Source organism: Mustela nigripes, chromosome 2, assembly GCF_022355385.1.
Source record: "Mustela nigripes isolate SB6536 chromosome 2, MUSNIG.SB6536, whole genome shotgun sequence".
In the NCBI taxonomy this organism is placed as follows: Eukaryota; Metazoa; Chordata; class Mammalia; order Carnivora; family Mustelidae; genus Mustela; species Mustela nigripes.
This window is the reverse complement of record NC_081558.1, coordinates 86,768,189-86,788,792: the sequence shown is the minus strand read 5'-3', so window position 1 is coordinate 86,788,792 and position 20,604 is coordinate 86,768,189. Positions and strand designations below refer to the sequence as shown.

At 34.4% G+C, this 20,604-nt stretch overlaps 1 protein-coding gene across 7 annotated transcripts in view; it reads right to left on the bottom strand.

The window, feature by feature from the left end:
• The window catches only part of ANKRD28 (ankyrin repeat domain 28), a 205,623-nt gene that overhangs the window by 132,359 nt on the left and 52,660 nt on the right, over positions 1-20,604 (bottom strand). For 5 of the 7 annotated variants that reach the window (XM_059390886.1, XM_059390889.1, XM_059390893.1 and 2 more), the window contains one exon: positions 15,189-15,261. The exons of the other annotated variants lie outside the window; for them this stretch is intronic. In XM_059390886.1, the coding sequence (XP_059246869.1) occupies positions 15,189-15,261 (73 nt within the window). The remainder of the gene's footprint in view (positions 1-15,188; positions 15,262-20,604) is intronic. 7 annotated transcript variants of the gene reach the window in all.

The window sequence follows — 20,604 nt, the reverse complement described above, 5'->3', positions numbered from 1 at the left end:
ACTGTCCATTCTCTTAAAAAATGATGGCTTTTATAAAGTTATACATAATCTTCCCTGTTGCTACTCTTTCCTCTAATTTATTCAAAGAGTGCTTTCTCAAACCAATGGTCAACTAGTTAGAACATCTAATATCAAAACATTCTCTTGATGATCACATTTCTCAGAAAATGGCTGAAACCATTTTATTAGGTTTATTTAACATTAAAACTATTTATAATAACAGAGTAATAGTTTAGCTACCCAAAGTGTAGACAAGTGCCATACATTAGAAATGAAAAACTAGCCACGTAAGTAATTTAACATTTTCTAGGTATAAACACTTTAAAATGGTGAAACAAAAGGTAAAAATTATAACAATATTTTATGTAATCAAATATATCACAAATATTATTTCAGCTTATAGCCAATATAGAATTAATGGATATTTTACATTCTTTTATTATCTTCAAATTTTGTTTGTATTTTATACTTAAGCATATCTCAATGTGAACATTAAATTTTCATTAGAAATAATAGATTTGTATTTAGATCTCAAGAAATTTACAACTGAGGATGTAAATATGTGTGCTTGAGTTGTTGCAAATATATTTTAAAGTTCCAATAACTAAATCAAGTATTTTTAGAATTTAGATAAAACTAAATCAAGAATTCAGTTCCTCAGTTACATTAGCTAGCCATATGTATCTGGCTAGTGACAACCATTACACAACACTGGTTTAGACCTATAAATACTAACTTTTTAAAAGTTTAACTGTTCACCTAAAACATGCTACCTACATTACTGTCTAAAGGAAAAGAACAAAGTTTAGATTTTTATGATGGTTCCGAGCAAGTAATATGAATATACAATGTTCCACAGTAAAATAGTCAAAACAGGAGCTATCAGCCTTACCTGACTTTTCCTATTTTCTTTAAAAGATTTATTTACTTGGTAGAGAGAGAGCGGGAACACAAGCAGGGGGAGCAGAAGGGAGAAGCAGGCTTCCCGTTGAGCAGGAGGCCTGATGTAGGCCTCAATCCCAGGACCCTGGGATCATGACCTGAGCTGAAGGCAGGCGCTTAACAACTGAGCCACCCAGGCACCCTAAATATTTCTATCATAACTTGAAAGGCTCACTGTCTTTCTTTTACCTTTTGTCTCTTCCCTGAAAACACACAAATATCTAACTTAATCACAATATTAACCCTGGTTTGAGGGCAATATTATTTTTGTATGAAGCAAAGCACATCAATTTTATAGGTGCCATTTTCTTCCGTATTCAGAGGCTTCTTCACATATATTAAGGTCCATACAGAATTCCTTAAATTGACATTAACCAAAATTGACTTAGCCGTCAGCACATTACTTAATTTCTCTTGGCACCTTCATTTTACTGTTGAAACAAGTTAAAGAGATTAAATGATTTTTATAGTTGCTTTCAGTTCTAGCGTTTTATGACTTACTGTCCTGTTTCTGAGAAAAATAGGTTGACTCATGAAAAGAAGGTACCAAAAGTAGTGGTAGCGACCATAGATTAGATTTCTTTAATAAATGCAATCCTGAGAAAAGAATAAACTAGGCAGTATTTAACCCAAAAAAGGTTACAGAAGAAAAGGCAATGATCAAGATAAACATGTTGAAGGCTAAAGACTCTATTTTCAAAAGAACACTAACCAATAGAAAGAGAATGTCTGAATAGATTAAAAAAACCAAAAACAAAACCAAACCAAACAAAAACCAAGATCCAACTATATCCTGTCTCCAAGAGATGCACTTTAAGATTTTATTTATTTGTCAGAGAGAGAGAGAGAGAAAGCACAGCAGGGAGAGCAGCAGGCAGAGGGAGATGTAGGCTCCCTGCTGAGCAAGGAGCTGTATGTGGAACTGGATCCGAGAACCCTGAGATCATGACCTGAGCTGAAGGCTCTTAACCAACTGAGCCACTGAGGTGTCCCAACAAGAGACTCACTTTAGACTTAAGGGCACATGCAGGCTGAAAGTGAAGGGATGGAAAAGATATGCTATGCAAATGTTAACCAAAAAGGAGCAGGGCAGCTGAACGAGTATCAGATAAAATAGACCTTAAGTCAAAAACTGTCATGAGAGGCAAAGGACATTATATAAGGACAAAACTAGGGAGATGTAACAATTATAAATATACACACACCCAACATCAGAGCATCTAAATATATGAAGCAAACACTGACAAACTGAAAGGAGAACTTGACAGCAATATAATAATAACAGTAGCAGATTTCAATATCCTACTTTTAGTAATGGATAGAATTTGAAACAGCTAATTAACAAGGAAACAGTGACTTGAACAAAATAGACCAAATAGACCTAACAGAAACATACAGAACATCCCACCCAACAGTAGCAGAATATACACTGTCCTCAAGCACACCCAGGACATTCTCCAGGATAGATGACATCTTAGGTCACAAAACAAATTTTGACAAATTTAAGAGTGAAATCATACCAAATATCTTTTCTGACCAAAACAGAATGAAACTAGTAATCCACAGCAAAAGGAATATTGGAAAAGTAATAAATATATGGAAATTAAACAACACACTCTTGAACAACCAACAGATCAAAGAAAGAATCAAAAGGGAAGTCAGAAGTATCTCAGTATCTTGAGACAAAACTGAAAAGACAATAAACCAAAACTTACGGGATGTAGCAAAAGCAGCACTGAGGAAAGCTTACTAGGATAAACACCTACATTAAAAACGCAATATCTCAAATAACCTAACTTTACACCTCAAGGAGTTAGAAAAAGAACAAGCTAAGCCCAGTTAGCATAAGGAAGAAAATAATACAGATTAAAGCAGAACTAAAGAAAAGAGAATAGAAAAAAAAATCAACAAAACTTAGTCAGCTGTTTAACATTTTCAAACTGATAAAACTTTAGCTAGACTAAGAAAAAGAACTCAAATGAAATAAAAAATGAAAGAGGAGATATTATAACCGATGTCATGGGAAGGGGGGAGGGAGGATAAGAGACTACTGTGAACAATTACAAATGCAAAGCAACTGAGCAATCTAAAATAAACAGATAAATTCCTAGAAACATACAAACTACCAAAGACTAAATCATGAATAGAAAAAGATTGAATCAGTAATCAAAAATCTCCAACAAAGAAAAGCCCAGGACCAAATGGCTTTACTGGTAAATTCTAGCAAACATTTAAAAAAGTAATGCCAATCCTCAAACTCTTCCAAAAAAGACCGAAAAGGAAGGAACACGTCTGAACTAATTTTATGGACCAGCACTACCCTGATATCAAAACCAAACAAAAACAAAACAAAAAAATAAAATTTCAGGTGAACATAGAATTCCTGACAAACATAAACACAAAAATTGTCAACAAAGTACCAGCAAATCAAATTCAACAGTACATTGAAAGTATCACACATGGGGTGCCTGGGTAGCTCAGTGGGTTAAGGATCTGCCTTTGCTCAGGTCGGCTGAGTCCCAGGGTCCTGGGATTGAGTCCCACAGCAAGCTCCCTGCTCAGCAAGGAGTCCCACAGCAGCTCCCTGCCCCTCCCTTGCTCAGGGCTCTTGCTCTCTGTCAAATAGTAAAATTTTAAAAAATAAATAGGTAAGTAAAAGATCATACATTATGGCAAAATGGGACTTATGCCTGACATACACCATAGATCATTACACAAAAATCAATTAATGTAATAAAACATACAAACACACACACACAGAACATGATCATCTCAATACATAGAGGAAAAAAAATCTGAAAAAATTCAACACCCTTTTAGGATAAAAACTTGTAACAAACTAGAAGTAGAAGGAAATTATACAGGCCATATATGAAAAGCCTACACATTCAGTGATGAAAAACTGAAAGCTTTTCCTCTACAGTTAGGAACATGGCCAAGATGTTCACTTTCACTACTTCCATTTAATGAAGTACTAGATTTCCTAGCTAGATGAGGCAAGAAAAAGAAATAAATGACACACAAATCAGAAAAAAGTAAAAAAAAAAAAAAAAGTGAAGACATGATCTCATTATGTACAAAACCCTCAAGACTCCACAAAGAAATCTTATAATTAATTCAGTAAAGTTGCAGGATATAAAATCAACCAAATCACTTGCATTTCTATACACTAAGAATGAACTATGTGAAAAGGAAATTCAAAAAATAACCTCATTTACAATAGCATCATAAACAATAAAATACTTAGTAATAAACTTAACTAAGGAGGTAAAAGACTTGTGCATTAAAAAAATTGCAAAACATCGGGGCACCTGGGTGGTTCAGTGGGTTAAAGCCTCTGCCTTCAGCTCAGGTCATGATGCCAGGATTCTGGGATGGAGCCCCCGCATTGGACTTTCTGCTCAGCAGGGAGCCTTCTTCTCTTACTGTCTCTGCCTGCCTCTCTGTCTATTCGTAATCTCTGTCTGTCAAATAAATAAATAAATTCTTTAAAAAAAAAAAAAAAGAAAGAAAAGAAAACACTGATGAAAGAAATAAAAATGACATAAATAAATGGAAACATATTCTGTGTTCATGAATTAGAAGACTCGGTATCACCAAAAAGGGGTAACTGCATGATGGACATTAAGGAGGGTACACAATGTATTGAGCACTGGATATTATGTAAGACTGACGAATCACTGAACTCTGCCTCTGAAACTAATAATACATTATATGTTAATTAACTGAATTTAAATTTTAAAAAAAATTTAGAAAATAAAACCTAATGCTGAAAAAATATTTTAAAAAGATTAAAAAGGAATAACTGAAAAATAAAAGAGGAAATTTCACAGATGCAGAAAAAGGGAAATTCTAGTATGGAGGTGGAAAATTACCTTGAGTTATGAAGAGAAGATCTCTGTCTTCTGAAAAAGGAAGGAAGGGTTGATGTAGGTAAGTCAAGCGGAAGAGAAAGCATGAAGTTGAAAAGTTGAAAAGTGTGAGTGTGTAGCAGTTGAAAGTAATGGGTCATGGGGTCTAGACTGGATAACAAAAATACAGACGTGAAGGTAGTACAAGAAACAAACTGTGGGATATGGATATTGGAGTATGTGGTTAGAGCCAAGTGGAAAGGATTACTAGTGTGGAAGCTGTGACATTGTGAAATATGATACATAAAATGTCATCTACAAAGAAATGAAACATGTAGATGACTGATAGAACTCTGATCCAGATGTAGAAGGTTGGAGTGAGATTTGCCATACAACAGCAACAAACAACCAGAAAAGTCACCTAGCCAGAGGACATGTGCCTCAAAAGAAGGAAGATTTTTTTATAGTTAGGTAGACAAGTAACATTTTAATAGCTATAGTGGATGACTAGAAGAATGCTGACTCTATTCCTCTCCTTCCTTTATACACATGCGCACGCGCAGACACACACACACACACACACACACAGGCATTCCCAAGATACATATGACCTCTGGAGAATCATGTACTTATGGAAACAAAGAATTTCAGTCAAGATAGGAAATGGAATGGGCTTCCTGGAAAGAGTATATATTCAAGAGTTACATGTGAGAACTTAAGGTGTAAATCAACATTAAAATGACTTTTTAGATTTGAGTTTTAAAAAGAAATAATTATTTCCTTCAAAAGTATACAAGCAAAAAAAATTTAATAAGCCAAATATAACAATATAGATAGTTTTCTAGAATACACCCAATACGCCAAAACTAAGGGAAAAGGGGGAGGAAAACATTCTGTTGTCAAGCATGTAGTACTACATTTATGCAATATTTTAAAAATTTGGATTATTTTCTTCAAATTATTGACTGCCTCAAGAAGTAGTTTAAAATTAAGCAAAAGTACTCATCATTTAGACAGAATTGAAGGCCAGACTGAACTAGCTATTTAAGCTGTATTATTTTTAAATATCCTACATGATCTGTCTCTTATTAGTATAATTTTTGTTGGGATTTATGTTAATTAGCAGAATCTCAGGCATATGACTTATGTGCTGCCAGACCCAGAATAAATACATTCTCTGAAATATAATTTTACATTATTATTTATGTAATTATCTCTAAGCAACTGCGTCAAAGACAACTTAGGTCCAGTGTTACAAATTAGAATGTAAAATTTTTAAACAGGCTGAACTTTTGTCTTTCTTTAAAAAAAAAAACTGAGGAGAGGTTATTTACAAATCATTCTGGTTTCTACAACGTGGTAACACTGGGATAAATGGAGTATCAAGTTACTGCACTTTAAAAACTGGGGGAAATTTTCAATTTAAAAATAAGTTGCTATGGTTACCCAATGTTTACCTTTATAAACAGTAATTACATGAGACATCCAAGGGAATCCCACAAAGTGCAGTAAAATCAGTAACTGAAGTGTACACTAGTTATTTCACATACAAATTAGGACCACATACATCACTTCCCTTTCAAAGCAGCTATCATTTGGGAAATACTAAAGAAAATGATTCACATCTTTCTAAACTATAGAAGGCGGAGACAAAAATACTGAAACTGGTAACTATTTTAAAGTCCAAGTAATGACTCAGATAATTAGAACATTTTTCATATTCTTCAGCTCCCTTTATTAAAGCGTGCTATCTAAAATTTTAGAGAACAGCTTCTATTGTTAAAAAAAGGAAAGGGTGTTTCTAATGTGTATCAGGCATGGAATTTTTTTGCATAAATAAATTTTCATGCCCTTGTTAAACCTATAAAAAATCCATGCTTATAACTTCATGTTACTTCAGAGTAAAACAAGGTCAATTCCTTTAGATGTAGTCAATATTGAACTTCTTAAATAGAAAGAAGGAGCCCCTGTCAAACCTGATAATTGGCTCATTCTTCACTAACTGGGTAATTAAATCTTTATCAGTTATTGCAGTACAGAAATGTTTTTATCTGTTTTGTTCACAATCAGAACATTTAGTATATGAGAATACTCATGAAGCTTTGGACCTGAGTATGATTCTAATGTGATCTTAAAATTATAAGACTCATCATTATGGCTTAATGGGCCTCCCAAAAAGTGTCTCCTGTTCTGTACAGCAGACTTTCAAGTATGTTTGTTCTTTAACATTAGGGCTATCCTAATGTTAGACTAAAATAAAACAGCACATTACACTCAACTGACTTATACAATAAAGAGACTTATCATAAACAAGAAGTGAAATTAATGTAGCTCTAAGGTACCTGACTGACCCTAAGCTCCAGCTGAGTCTTCTCTGTCAGACTCAGAATGGACCTTAGGGATAATTCCGGTCATAGTCACAGAGATCTGCCATACTTCAAGGCATCCAATCAGACACATATTGTTGCCCAGCAGAAAGGGAAGTTTCTTGCTGCATCTCCCTTTTTAGGTAGGAAAAGGACTTTTCTAGAAACTACCTAAACTGACGTTTCCTGACATATGACCAGTTTCGGCTCTTATGTTCCTTCTTAAATCACTACAAGGCAGAGTAGAATTCCTTTGCTTAGCTTACACTAATAAGGACTTCCCCAAGTCAAGTAGGAGAGGACTGAGCCTCCAAATAAAACTGGGGACCTCAAGGAAGGAAGTGGGTAATGACTGGTGAGTAGGCAACCAAAAGTACACTATGATTTACATGGAAAACTGAATCTTGGCATTTTATTTCAATAGTTCACTTTTTCCACCTTTATTAATGCCGCACAACACACTAATGCCAGAATGATACTGAAGGCTCTAGAGATTTATTTTTAAAAGAGGAAAAAACCAGGGGCACCTGGGTGGCTCAGTGGGTTAAGACTGCCTTTGGCTCTGGTCATGATCCCAGGGTTCTGGGATCGAGCCCCACATCAGGCTCTCTGCTCTGCTGGGAGCCTGCTTCCTCCTCTCTCTCTGCCTGCCTCTCTGCCTACTTGTGAGCTCTGTCTGTCAAATAAATAAATAAAATCTTTAAAAGAAAAAAAAAGGATGGGGGGGGGGAATCAGTTATCAGTACCTTATCTTAAAAGAGACTGAAGGTAATCACTTTATAAGTGTCACTGACGAAACAGTATACTTTAGAATATGAAACAGTAAAATTACACTTTAGTTTTGACCAATTAAAATGGACTTTTTATTTCAAAAAATGCTTCCTATTCATCTCACTTTTCTCCTCTAGAAAAAGTACATTATTTCCTAGACATAGGTCAAACCACATCTAAAGTAATGAGACTAGAATATAACTCAAAGCCAGAACGATAGTGGATCTAAAAACCATATAAGTGTCAATTAAGGGCCACCTGGGTTGGGTCTCCGTTACTTAAGCATGTGCCTTTGGCTCAGATCATGATCCCAGGGTCCTGGGACCAAGTCCCGCATCAGGTTCCCTGCTCAGTGAGGAACCTGCTTCTCCCTCTGCCTGCCACTCCCCCTGCTTGTCTCTCTCTCTGACAAATAAATAAAATCTTAAGGAAAAAAAGGTGTCAATGAAGTTGCACGTATTCTGTCTGAAAAGGAGTCAGAGAGACTATGACAGCTTTAAAATATTTGAAGTGATATCATTATAAAGAGATACCAAGTTGTATAGGTCTAGAGATAAGAACTAGATCAATGAATAACAACAAGTAGCAGCATCAAATCAATTTCAATATAAGATGGTAGTTTTATCTAGCAATATTATATTATGTGAAGATGGAACAAGATTGGCTACTCATACAGGGCTGGGATAAACATCCCAGGTAATGTGAATACCCACAATGATTCTATGTACTTTATGCGTACTCAGTTATAACAATATGACTGCAAGGTATTTCTACTCCGAATTTCACAGATAAAAATCTGAGCTGGAGAAGTTAAACACTGGAAATCACCTGGCTGACAAGTGGAGAAAAATCCTAACCCAGGACCATCTGTCTCCAAAGCCTAGCACTTCCTACAAATCACATAACTAAGAGAAGTTAAATTAGCTGTTAAAGCAAATGGGATTTCTGAGCTGGTGAGAACCAAATAGGTGATTTGAAGTCCCTGATTCCTAAGATGCCAGAAATGAAAAGTATTATTCCCTTCTATTTGTATCAGTATTTCCTAGTTTGAGAATGCTCTCACATCTATTCTCACACTGCTTTCTCACAGCTGTGCTTTGAGGTAAGCAAGTTGGGGAGGCACTATTTCTTGGCATTTTACCTCAGAGAGAAAGAGAACAAGGATGAATTCTTCCAACTTCCTTCTGGTTTACCTTTAAACATGTATGTATCTTCAGGTTTCCTCTCTGAACCTTCATTCACTCAGCAGTCACTTATTAAACACTTCTTACATGCCAGGTACCATACCTCAGTGACTCTGCAGTCACTGGGAAGGGGCTTATAGTCACAGAAGAAACAGTAAGTTTCAAAATTATTTCCATCTTTTTATAAACTTTATCAATCCTAATTCCATTATCACTTTGATTTATCCCTATTGCTGTCTTTATCCCTTCGTCTTCACCTACACCAAACTTCTCTGCTTCCTTAACGAGCTACCCTTCCATTTTCTACTTGTTTCAAAATTACTTCCATCTTTTTATAAACTTTATCAATCCTAATTCCATTATCACTTTGATTTATCCCTTATTGCTGTCTTTATCCCTTCATCTTCACCTACACCAAACTTTTCTGCTTCCTTAATGAGCTACCCTTCCATTTTCTACTTGTTTCACCCTGACTTCCATACTCACCATTCAACTGAAACTGGTCTAAGGTCACCAATGGTAATTATTGCAAAATCTTCATTTTTCCTCAAATTACTCTACAATACTGGATACCAATGATCTTTATTAAAACTCTCTTCCATAAAATTTTCATCTATATTTCTAAACCTTCTCTTTTGGTCCCTTCTACATGGCTTTTCTTCCACCATTCATACTTACATATGGGCTTTTCTTTCAGACCACTTTTCTGTCTACAAGCTCTTCCTGGACAATCTCATCTATATCTATAGTGTCAGCCATCACATGTGATAACTTACAAGTCTTTATTTCCAGTCTTAACCTTCAGATACAACTTTCAAATGCACAATGAGCCATTTAACCTGCATATTCCAGATTATCTTTGACTCAGTATGTCAAAAATCAACTTACCATCTCTAGTCCACTGCCTCAGAGTATTCTTTTTCTAAACCTCCCAGGTTGATTAATAGTAAGAGCATCACCATATAAACAAAAGCCCAGAACATAAAGAATTATCTAGAAGCCTACCCTTACTTCATCTCCCACTTCTCATTAGTCACCTAATTGTAGGCATTTTACCTAAAACCTCCTGAACTTCCTTTCTTCATAGCAATCTACTTCAGACCCACTTCAGTCCCTACCCAAGTTAACAAAACCACCTCTTAACTTATCTCTCAATTCTTGTTCTCCTTTTTCATCAATTCTATCTATCCCTGTAGTAAACATATATTCTTTCACAAGAATCCCTTCCTTTTAGGAGTTCAGCTAGTCCCAAGATATATAGGAGACTCAGGATTGGCCAGAGTACCACTTCCTCCTAGTCACATGTTTAATTCAGGGATGAACAAATGATCAAGTCAGACAGGGTCTTCCTCAGGACTTTGCTTTCCTGCCAAGGCTATCAGGAAAAAGATACTGTCTTTTCTTTCAGGATTATAAGTAAGGACAATGTAAGCTAAACTGCCTATATGAGAGGTAAAAAGGGGGCAAAATTTTAAAAGGGTGGGGGGTTGGTGGGAAATCTATTGTCACCAAATCCTAGATCTAGTTCTGCCTGACAACCCTGCTACTGCTGGCCAACACATTTCCTTTTGCATTTAAGTCATTTTGAGTTGGGATTTCTGACACTGTAACCAAGACTCTTCATTAATAATTCTCTTTATCACCAGTTACTTTCTAAATCATAGATAAAATTTTATTTGCCTGCTTTTATTTAGTCAACTAAGTTTTATTAATGTACACTCTATTAAAGACCACCACTACCTTGTCTTTAAGTTTCACATCTATAAATGTACTTGTCACAATTTAAATGTACCATGCTGTTTCCTGCAGCTGTGCCTCTAAATATGATGCTGCCCCTGCCTAGAACATTCCATTCCTACTTATCAACAAAATATATAATAGGGCTGCATTAAAATAAGGGTGGGAAATCAGACAGGGGCTAAATCATGAAGGGCCTCGAATGCCACATTAAAGTATAAACATTTTAACCTGCAGAAAAATGAGGAAACCACTAAAAAGTTTTAAGTCAAAGAGTGACATAATCAGATTTGCATCTTCAAAGCCTCATTGTGGATGCAATATAAAAGATGGCCTAAAAATGAGTTGATACTAAAGACAGAAAACAATAGCAGGCTACTCTATTGGATGCAACTGTCCAAGCCAGAGACCACAAGGGATGATAAAATGAGTAAACTGGAACTTTTCTAGGGAAAAAAGGTTGCCAACTGCTGTCAGTAGCATTCATTGGTAAGTCTTCCAAGTTCCAAGTTTTTAAGCTAGCATTTCTTACAAGAATGTAGATAGAATGGAAAGTGAGGCCTACAAAACTCTGCATATCATGATTTTACTCAAGCATCATTTATAACAAAACATTAAAAAAACTAAATGTTGAACAATAAAATGATTTAAAATATAGCATATATTACAATAAAATTGGATGATACTTGAAGTTTATTTATTTATTTCAAAGAAATCGGGAGAGAGACAAAGAGAGAGCACAAGTGGGAGAGGGGGGAGCAGAGGGAGAAAGACAAGCAGACTCCCTGCAAGGAGGCAGGTGCAGGGCTCGATCCCAGGACCTTGGGACTATGACCCAAGCCAAAGGCAGCCACTTAAAACACTAAGCTGCCAAGGGGCCCCAAATGAATATTTAGAAACAAAATTTTTACAGAACTTCCAAAAAATGGGACAAATAATTCTTACAAAAGTATTAAATGGAAACCTACAATATATAAAATAGGATTCTAATTATGTTAAATAATGATCAGAAGGATCTTTCTTTTTTTTTTTTTTTTTAAAGCAACGACAGATTAGTTAACTCATGGCAGGATTATGAGTATTGTGTTCTTTCCCTGCAATGTGTACATATATATTTTTTCTGAGTAATACTACCACTTAGTCATGATGCTTACTTGCTGAACTCAAGCACTACTTTAGAGGTAAGAAAAATAAGTTCTATGATGGTTAAACGACAGAAGTTCACATCCCAATAAATAATAAAATTTATTTTTTTGAAGATTTTATTTATTTGTCAAGAGAGAAAGAAAGTGAACACAAGCAGGGAGGCAGGGCAGAGGGAGAAGCAGATCCCCTGCTGAGCAGGGAGCCCAACAAGGAGCCCCATCACAGGACCTGAGACTACAACCTGAGCCAAAGGCAGATGCCCCAGTAATAAAATTTAGGACCAAAATCTGCATACTGTCTAGGTGAAGCTTCACTGTTAAGAAACAAGCCTATCAACCAAAGCCATTTAGCAGTTCCATACCCACAGCTCCAAAGACTAGAACAGCCGGGCACTGAATCCAGAGCAAAGAAACGGAGACTTGAAACTTGCTCTGGTATACATGCCTTCCAATTCACTCCTCAAAAGCTATCTATCATATAGCTACTGAAGAGCAGAATACAAGAAGGGGTAATTTCAGATACCTGTTTTTATAACTTTGTTTTCATATAAATAATCCTTTAAATAACAGAAAAGGAAACAACAGACTGAATTGGACAAAAAAGGTCTCAGAGTAAGGTTTAGAGACACTCATGTTCTAGAGTTGGTGCTTATTTTGCTTTTTAAATATCTTAAAATATAAGTGAATGCTTCATTACTTAAGATTATTATTTCCTTGAATTGCGATCTCCCTATGGCCTTGTTACAATCCCAATAAACTCAAGTTTTGTTCATTACAATCCTAAATAAACCCAAATTGCCCAAGCAGGGTAACCATCAGAAAGTCCCTGGTCAACTAACAAAAGAAAGTTTGAATATAGTATTCATGAAATAAAAGGCTTTGATAGATGGCTACTAGGTAGAAGAAAGATGATCATCAAAAACAATTTTAAAAGCCTGAGCTATCTCTGTGTGTGTGTGTGTGTGTTGTGTGTGTGTGTGTGTGTATTACAAATCAAGAAATGGGTTTATTTAGATGCCATTTAAATTATAGAACTGCATAAAAAAAATCAAAACATCTAAAATGTTTCTAAGGTGGTGAACTGAAGACTATCAGAAAACACGGTCAGGTATAGCTCTTACCTTTCTTTCATATGAAAGAATTTCTTTTTTGAAAATAATTACAGTATATATTATGTCACAAATAATGGTTATGTTTAACTATATGTTTAACCTACTGTATCACTATCAAATTTTAATTTCATTGTTCTTTATTACAAATTTTAAAATGTTCCTTATGTAAGTAAATTTAAACAGTCTGCAGAAACCAATGCAAAGGCACCATCCAGTGGTGAAAGATAAAAATTACAATTTATAAAACGATCACATAGCAAAACTAGTTAAATTTTGACCTTGCGTTACCAGGAAAGAAAAAATATATGATACTGATGGTGTCTGCTATTTGTTACCATTTTTCCAATCAAATCTTATCCTTACTATATTAAGTCTGACATTTTCTTTTTCTATTTGGCATACCCATTATTCAAATCTGATTGAATTAGAGTATTTCAAGACTCATCCAAAGCTTTTATTGAACCAATGGTTAAAAAAAGATTGATTGATTTAAAAAAATTTTTTTAAAGATCTTATTGATTTTTTGGGAATTTTATTTATTTGACAGACAGAGATCAGAAGTAGGCAGAGAGGCAGACAGAGAGAGAGAGGGAAACAGGATCCCCACTGAGCAGAGAGCCCAATGTGGGGCTCGATCCCAGGACCCTAGGATCATGACCCAAGCCGAAGGCAGATGCTTAACCCACTGAGCTAGCCACCCAGGCACCTGCTTTTTATTTGAAAGAGAGAACACATGCATGAGCAGGAGTGCATGAAGGTTGGAGGGGGGAGAGGGGAAAGCAGACTCCCAGGACCTTGAAGTCAGACCACCCATTTAGAAAATGACTTCTAAGGAACAAAAATAAGGTTGTATGAGGGGAAGAATTTCCAGTGGGATTCTAGTCAGCAAAAGCCATCCTGTGTGAGTTGTTTCTTTAGTGGTAATTTAGTAGACAATTTTGAAAGGTCAGGTGAAGAGTCACAACTGGTTAATTCACACAGAATTCAAAATGTCTCAAGTATGAATCTTAAATGTCAACCAAAATTATTCCAATCAACAACACAATCTAATAAATGTTTTCCCAATAATCTCTTCCCCTTCTACCAGAATACAGATAGACAGAATCTTTCAGCTTTCAGCATAATAGAGCTCTAATCGTCTTCTCTTCTTTAAAAAAAAAAAAAAAAAAAAAAGTTTAACTAACAAATTACAATGAAACCCAGTAAGGGTGATTTTTTGTTGTGGTAAAACTTTGCATCAAGTCTACTTAATCTCAAATGGTATTTAGGATTAAAAATATTTAACATTAGGATTTAAAAATATTTAGGATTTTTAAGATTAAAAATATTTAACAGTAAGGATTAAAAATATTTAACAAAATGTATAGCAAGTTGAAACCTGATAATGGTTAAAGAAGCCAATTACTGAGCCACATGTTTTTCCTTTCTACACAACCTTTCAATGTTTGAATTTCAAATAAGAGCCTAGAAAACAATGCCAATGGTATCAAACCTAGCTTATGTTGTCTTCACAAGTGCCTTCAGTCTAACATCTCCAAATTTTATGAGATTTTTATACCACTTTCACTAAAAACACAGGAATCACCACCACATAACTGAGGTTCACCAGTGATATTGAATGGCTGATAATGTTTACAAAGTGCTCCACAAACATATTATACATAAGTATGAACAAAGTGATGTATGAACAAGAATGAAAACATCCAGTAATACCAGTTTAAAAAAGAAAAAAACAGAAAACACTAATTGCGGTACCATTAATATTCAACTGTTTCATTCTTCTCTTCTCCAAACTATACACAAAGATCAAAGAGCTCTTAAATTGGGTTTTCCAGCTCCTCCACTAAATACCTATTTGAATTCAATTGTTATAATTAAATTTTCCAGGAATACATGCACCACCACACTTAAACAAAATGTCTACAACAAAAGATTTTGACTGACAGGAAGGATTTACATACAGTTATATAGAATGTAGAAAAACTATGCTTAATTTATGAGGAGGCATAAATACCAAAAAACCAATGAATGACAAGAGCTGCCTATATTATTGCAGAGAGACTACTAGAAAATAACCTACCATAATAGGAATCCCCATACTATTTTCCTCTGGTAGAGGCAGTAGTTGTATTGCTTCAATTTCAATCTCAGGCCTGTAGCAGAAAACAGATATCAAAAGCAAGAATATGCTGACCCTAGAAACGAAGGGCTAGGTTATAAACATAACGAGCACCTTAACGAAGCACTGAATTATTAGGTAATATTCAAAATCTTACTAATTCAGATGTTTTAAGAAAGAAAACTGTTAATCTGTGTAACAAGACAGAGTTTTTGCAAAGCTTCTCTTTAAATATGAACCAATCAGAAGAGACTCAAAAAGTGAAGTCCGAATCGGAACTGCCTGCAGTAAGACATTTTCATTATTCAACAAAATCCCCCCAAAATTGTTTGAATATATTCACTATAATATAATTGAATGATGTGTCTATAAAGCATAATATTCGATCTACATAATTTCTGAATATTTAAAAACATGTTCATTTTAGAAATGCATAAATTTAAGAAACCATAGTATCTCCCAAAGATAAACACTGATAGTTATTTTCAGTAAATGCACTTTAAAAAAAAAACTATGAAAATACACTGTTCAGTAACTTACTTCTCTTCATCTCCCTCATTTACTAATATGGGCCTTTATCCATCTCCTTACATATTTCTCTACTACATGCTCAGTTACTATGTAACATTAAGTTAAAAAGTAAGACCTTATTGTATTTAACCAATTTTCCTAAGACTGAAAATTTGGGTTGCTTCTATTTTTTTTTTTACACTCTTATATAATACTTTTTCCAGGATAATATCCCAATAATTTCAGGAAAATGCTTACCTGCAAATAAATAAAATTAGGCCTAAAATATTTGGGAGTCATCATTCTCAAGCACAATAATCTAGACAGAATAAACATAAGAATTAAATTCCTTGTATAAAAGTATATTGTCAAATATATTTCTTATTAGGTATGAGTTATCAAGTTTTTATCATCTTTGTCATAGTGATTTCCGCTGTTCTAATATACCTTTCTGTATGTTAAAGAAGACTGAAATCAGTCTATATACTCTGGTAGAAGATCAACTACAGTTCTAAATGGATTAAAATTTGTTTTTTCTTCTCTTGTCCCAACTCTTTATGAACAAATTAACTCTGTCAGAATACTACTAAAGGGGCATTACCTTTAGTATGTCTTCCACAGTATTAATATAACAGACATAGTAATACTATTAATTTGTCATTTGGTGGCAGTAAATACAAAAGAAAGTAAATTTTCTGGGTACTTCTATCTACTGATTATTACTAACACAAAGGTAGTCTTCTCTGAGTCATGTATTTTAAACAAGAGTTAAAATGAAACAAAATGGTGCTTTAAAGATTTTAATGTTACATTTTAATTTTGTTAATAGTCAAGCCTAAAACAATATCATAAGCAAATTCCTGAACAACTGATTAAAGTCTTGTTACTATATATTTACAGTACAATTTAACTGCCTCAAAAACTGTAACTATCTTGATACTTATCAAACATGTGATTACAGTAACTTTTATCTGTACTAAAGTTAACATGTTTCATGTATAAATTATATTTTCTTACTGTTTCAAGTGCTTGCTTCAGCAGCACATACACTTACTGTAATCAAGTCCAGCTAGTTTAGCCTCCCCCCACCACAAATACTTATTCAATAATCATTTGTTAATAACTATGTAATGTGCTAAGTGCAAGGAATGTAAGTGAACAAAAGAAACAGTCTCTGACTTCATGAAGCTTACAGAAAGTCTCTCATATATATTCCTTTTTCCAGACTTGCAATAGAGTAGTGAAAGACCACTGAGAGCCCAAGTATTACACAAATATATATAGTACAAAATATTATAGTTTCCCCATATATGATTTACAATCTAAAAAATTACACAAAAAATTGGAGTAGGGAAATGCAACAGTTTTATTTGTATTATGACTTCCTTAATGTCTTTCTCCTTTTAAAATATCAAGTTACTTCAAAAGGAAATTTACAAGATACTTAGTGATTAAAAAAAAGTCACATCAAACTGAACAATGTACAGAGTATATTTTCACATAAAGTTATCACATATAAAAGTATGTCAAGCTTCTCAGTAAGTTATAGAAATCACTGCCCAAGTGTTTTATAGTCCAAGATACTGAGAAGTATGAAGCTAAGATCACAGGAGATTCCAACTGAGATTAAATTTGTGCATATACTGACAGACCCACCACAGAATTAAACATATCTGAATGTTGTAAAGACCCTGTCTTCCACAGAGAGAGTATCTCCTTCAAGGGTAATGGCTGTATTCCATTTATATCAGTATTTCCAGGCTTCATGGCTTTGCTTATGAGCACACAATAGTGATGAACAATTTCTCATGCACAAACATTTCTCACACTGATAATTAGACCTTGTAAGCAGAAAAAATGAATACTGGCAATTTCATATGGTCAAACCTAATATCAATTATCCCAAACATTAGCACCATTTCTTAATTCCCCCCAAAATGCTCATCTTCTATTAAAAGAGAAAGATAAGTAAAAAGCAAACAGCAAAGCAATGCAGTAAGTGCTCTGACTGAAGTCCATGTATGGGGGACACAGACATACATACATATGGAATGATATCAGGAAAAATGGAAGCCATATGGAAAAAAAAAATCATAGGATTCCTTTGCTAAGTGATCACGGTACTGAACTGTTTGTGTTAAAAGAACTATAAAAGTACTCAGAAACTACTGACTGATTTCTCCCTAAGGGGAGAGAAAGCACAGGTGCCGGGGCGCCTGGGTGGCTCAGTGGGTTAAGGCCTCTGCCTTCAGCTCGGGTCTTGATCCCAGGATCCTGGGATGGAGCCCCATATCGGGCTCTCTGCTCAGCAGGGAGCCTGCTTCCCTTCCTCTCTCTGCCTGCTTCTCTGCCTACTTGTGATCTCTGTCAAATAAATAAATAAAATCTTAAAAAAAAAAAAAAAAAAGAAAGAAAAAGAGAAAGAAAGCACGGATGCCTGCCCTCACCAATTCTATTCTATATTGAAAGTCCTTGCCACTGCAATAGGGCTACAAGAAGAAATAAAAGGAATATAATTTAGAAAGAAAGAAACTACCTATATTACCACACACCATGTTTATATATGTGGAAAATGCCACAGAATCTCTGAAAACGTTTTCCTATCTAGTAAGTTTAGCGAAGTCGTGGAATACAATTGTATTTGCACATACTACCAATGAACTGGAAATAAATTTAAAAGCACAACATTTGTAGCAGCACCCCAGAAACTGACATACTGAGATAATTTGACAAAATAGATGCAGAATGTGTAAGCTAAACTGCTGAAGGAAATCAAAGACCTAAAAAAATGAAGAGATACCACATTCATGGATTAAAAGATTGAATATTGTTAAGATGTCACTTTTTCCACATTTTATCTGCAAATTCAATACAATCTCAAAGTATCTTTGTTATCGGTAGAAATGAATAAAATGATTCAAAAATTCAAATGGAAAGGCAAAATTTATACAGAAGACCAAAGCAATATTTAAAAAGAAGAATAAATTTGGAGAATTCATACTCCTCCTAGAAAGCTACAGCAACCAAGACAGTACAATATTGCAAGAGACATACAGCTAACGAAATGGAACAGGAGAGTCCAGAAATATATGCACACATACATGGTCAAGTAATTTTTGACAGAGACACAAAAGCAAGTCAAAGGAGAAAAAGTAATCTTCCCCAAAAATGGTCTGGAACAACTGAAGAATCAATTGGCAAGGAAAACAACAACAATAACAACAAACTTACACCTCCAGCTAATATCAAACACAATTAATGACTGAAAATGGATCACAGATCTAAACATACAATCTGAAACTGTAAGACTTTTAAAAAAAAACACAGGATGAAATCTTTGTGGCCTGGAACAAGCAAAGATGCCTTAGAGACAAGATCAAAAGTACAATCCAGAGATAAAAATATTGATTTATTAAAATTCATAAAAGTAAAGAATTTCTGCTCTTTGAAAAAGATCATTAAAAGAATGAAAATACAAGTCACAATGAGAAAATCCTTACAAATCAGGATATATAAAAAGAATTTATATACAAAATAAAGAACTCCTATAATCGAGTAATAGAAAAGCCCAATTTTTAAAATGGGCAAAAGATGTAAACAGTTTGACACTTCACAAAAGACAATAAACAGACATTAATCACTAAGAAAATGCAAATTAAAGCACAATGGAATACTATTACACACCTAGTACAATGACTTAAAAAAAACATGGACAATATTGAATACTGGAAAGGATACAGAGCAATTACAATTCTCATACACTACTGGTGGGAATGCAAAATAATACAGCCATTACGGAAAATGTTTGGGCAGTTGCTTATAGTCATATATATAATTAACATATAACTTAACAATTCTATTCCTAGGTATGAATCCAATAAAGAATTTATGCTCAAAAAAAATCTTGTATATGAACATTATTATTGGCTTTATTCATAACCTCCAAAACTTGGAAATAAACCAAACACTCCTCAGGTAGAGAATGGATAAATAAGCTGTGGTAAATTCATATACTACAAAATGATTCAGTAACAGAAAAGGAATGAATCAATGACTTGAACACACCAACAACATGGGTAAATCTTAAATGCATTATGCTAAATGAAAGGCTGCATACTGAATGATTCAGTTTCTTATACTCTGCAAAAGGCAAAACCTTAAAGACAGAGAAGAGGTAAGTAGTTGCCAGGACCTGGGGACTCCAAGAGGGGATGAATACAAAAGGGCACAAATGAATTTTTAGGGATAATGGAAGTCATTAAATGCATTTGTAAGGTATCACAAAACTGTATACCAAAAAGGATAAATTTTACTACAGCTAAATTACACCTTTTTTTAAATTAAGATTTTATGTACTTGAGAGAGAGCACGTGTAAGCTTTAAGATTTTAATTTACTTGAGAGAATGTTTGTGCATACCCAAGGGCACAAGCAGGTGGGAGGATCAGAGGGCGAGGTACAAGCAGACTCCCTGTTGAGCCCAGACCTCTATCCTAGGACCCTGGGATCATGACCTAAGCTGAAGGCAGGTACTTAGCCAACTAAGCCACCCAGGTGCCCTGCTAAATTACACCTTAATAAACAAAGTATAAAAGTATTAGAAAAAGCCACACAATATTTTTATTAAAATAATCTAATAGGAAAGACACAAGCATTTAGAAAGTCGTAAAAATTCATGTTTCTAACTATTGCAAGTTAAATTTCTACATTTTTCAGTGTAGAATGTACCCAAAAAGTACAACAAATATTGTACCAAAGTACAACAAATTTGTTGTACAACAAATGTAGATGTAACCACAAAGTACAACAAATGACAAACATAAGAAAAAGTAAAAAAAAAAATTCCACTAAAAAACAGGTTAAGAATA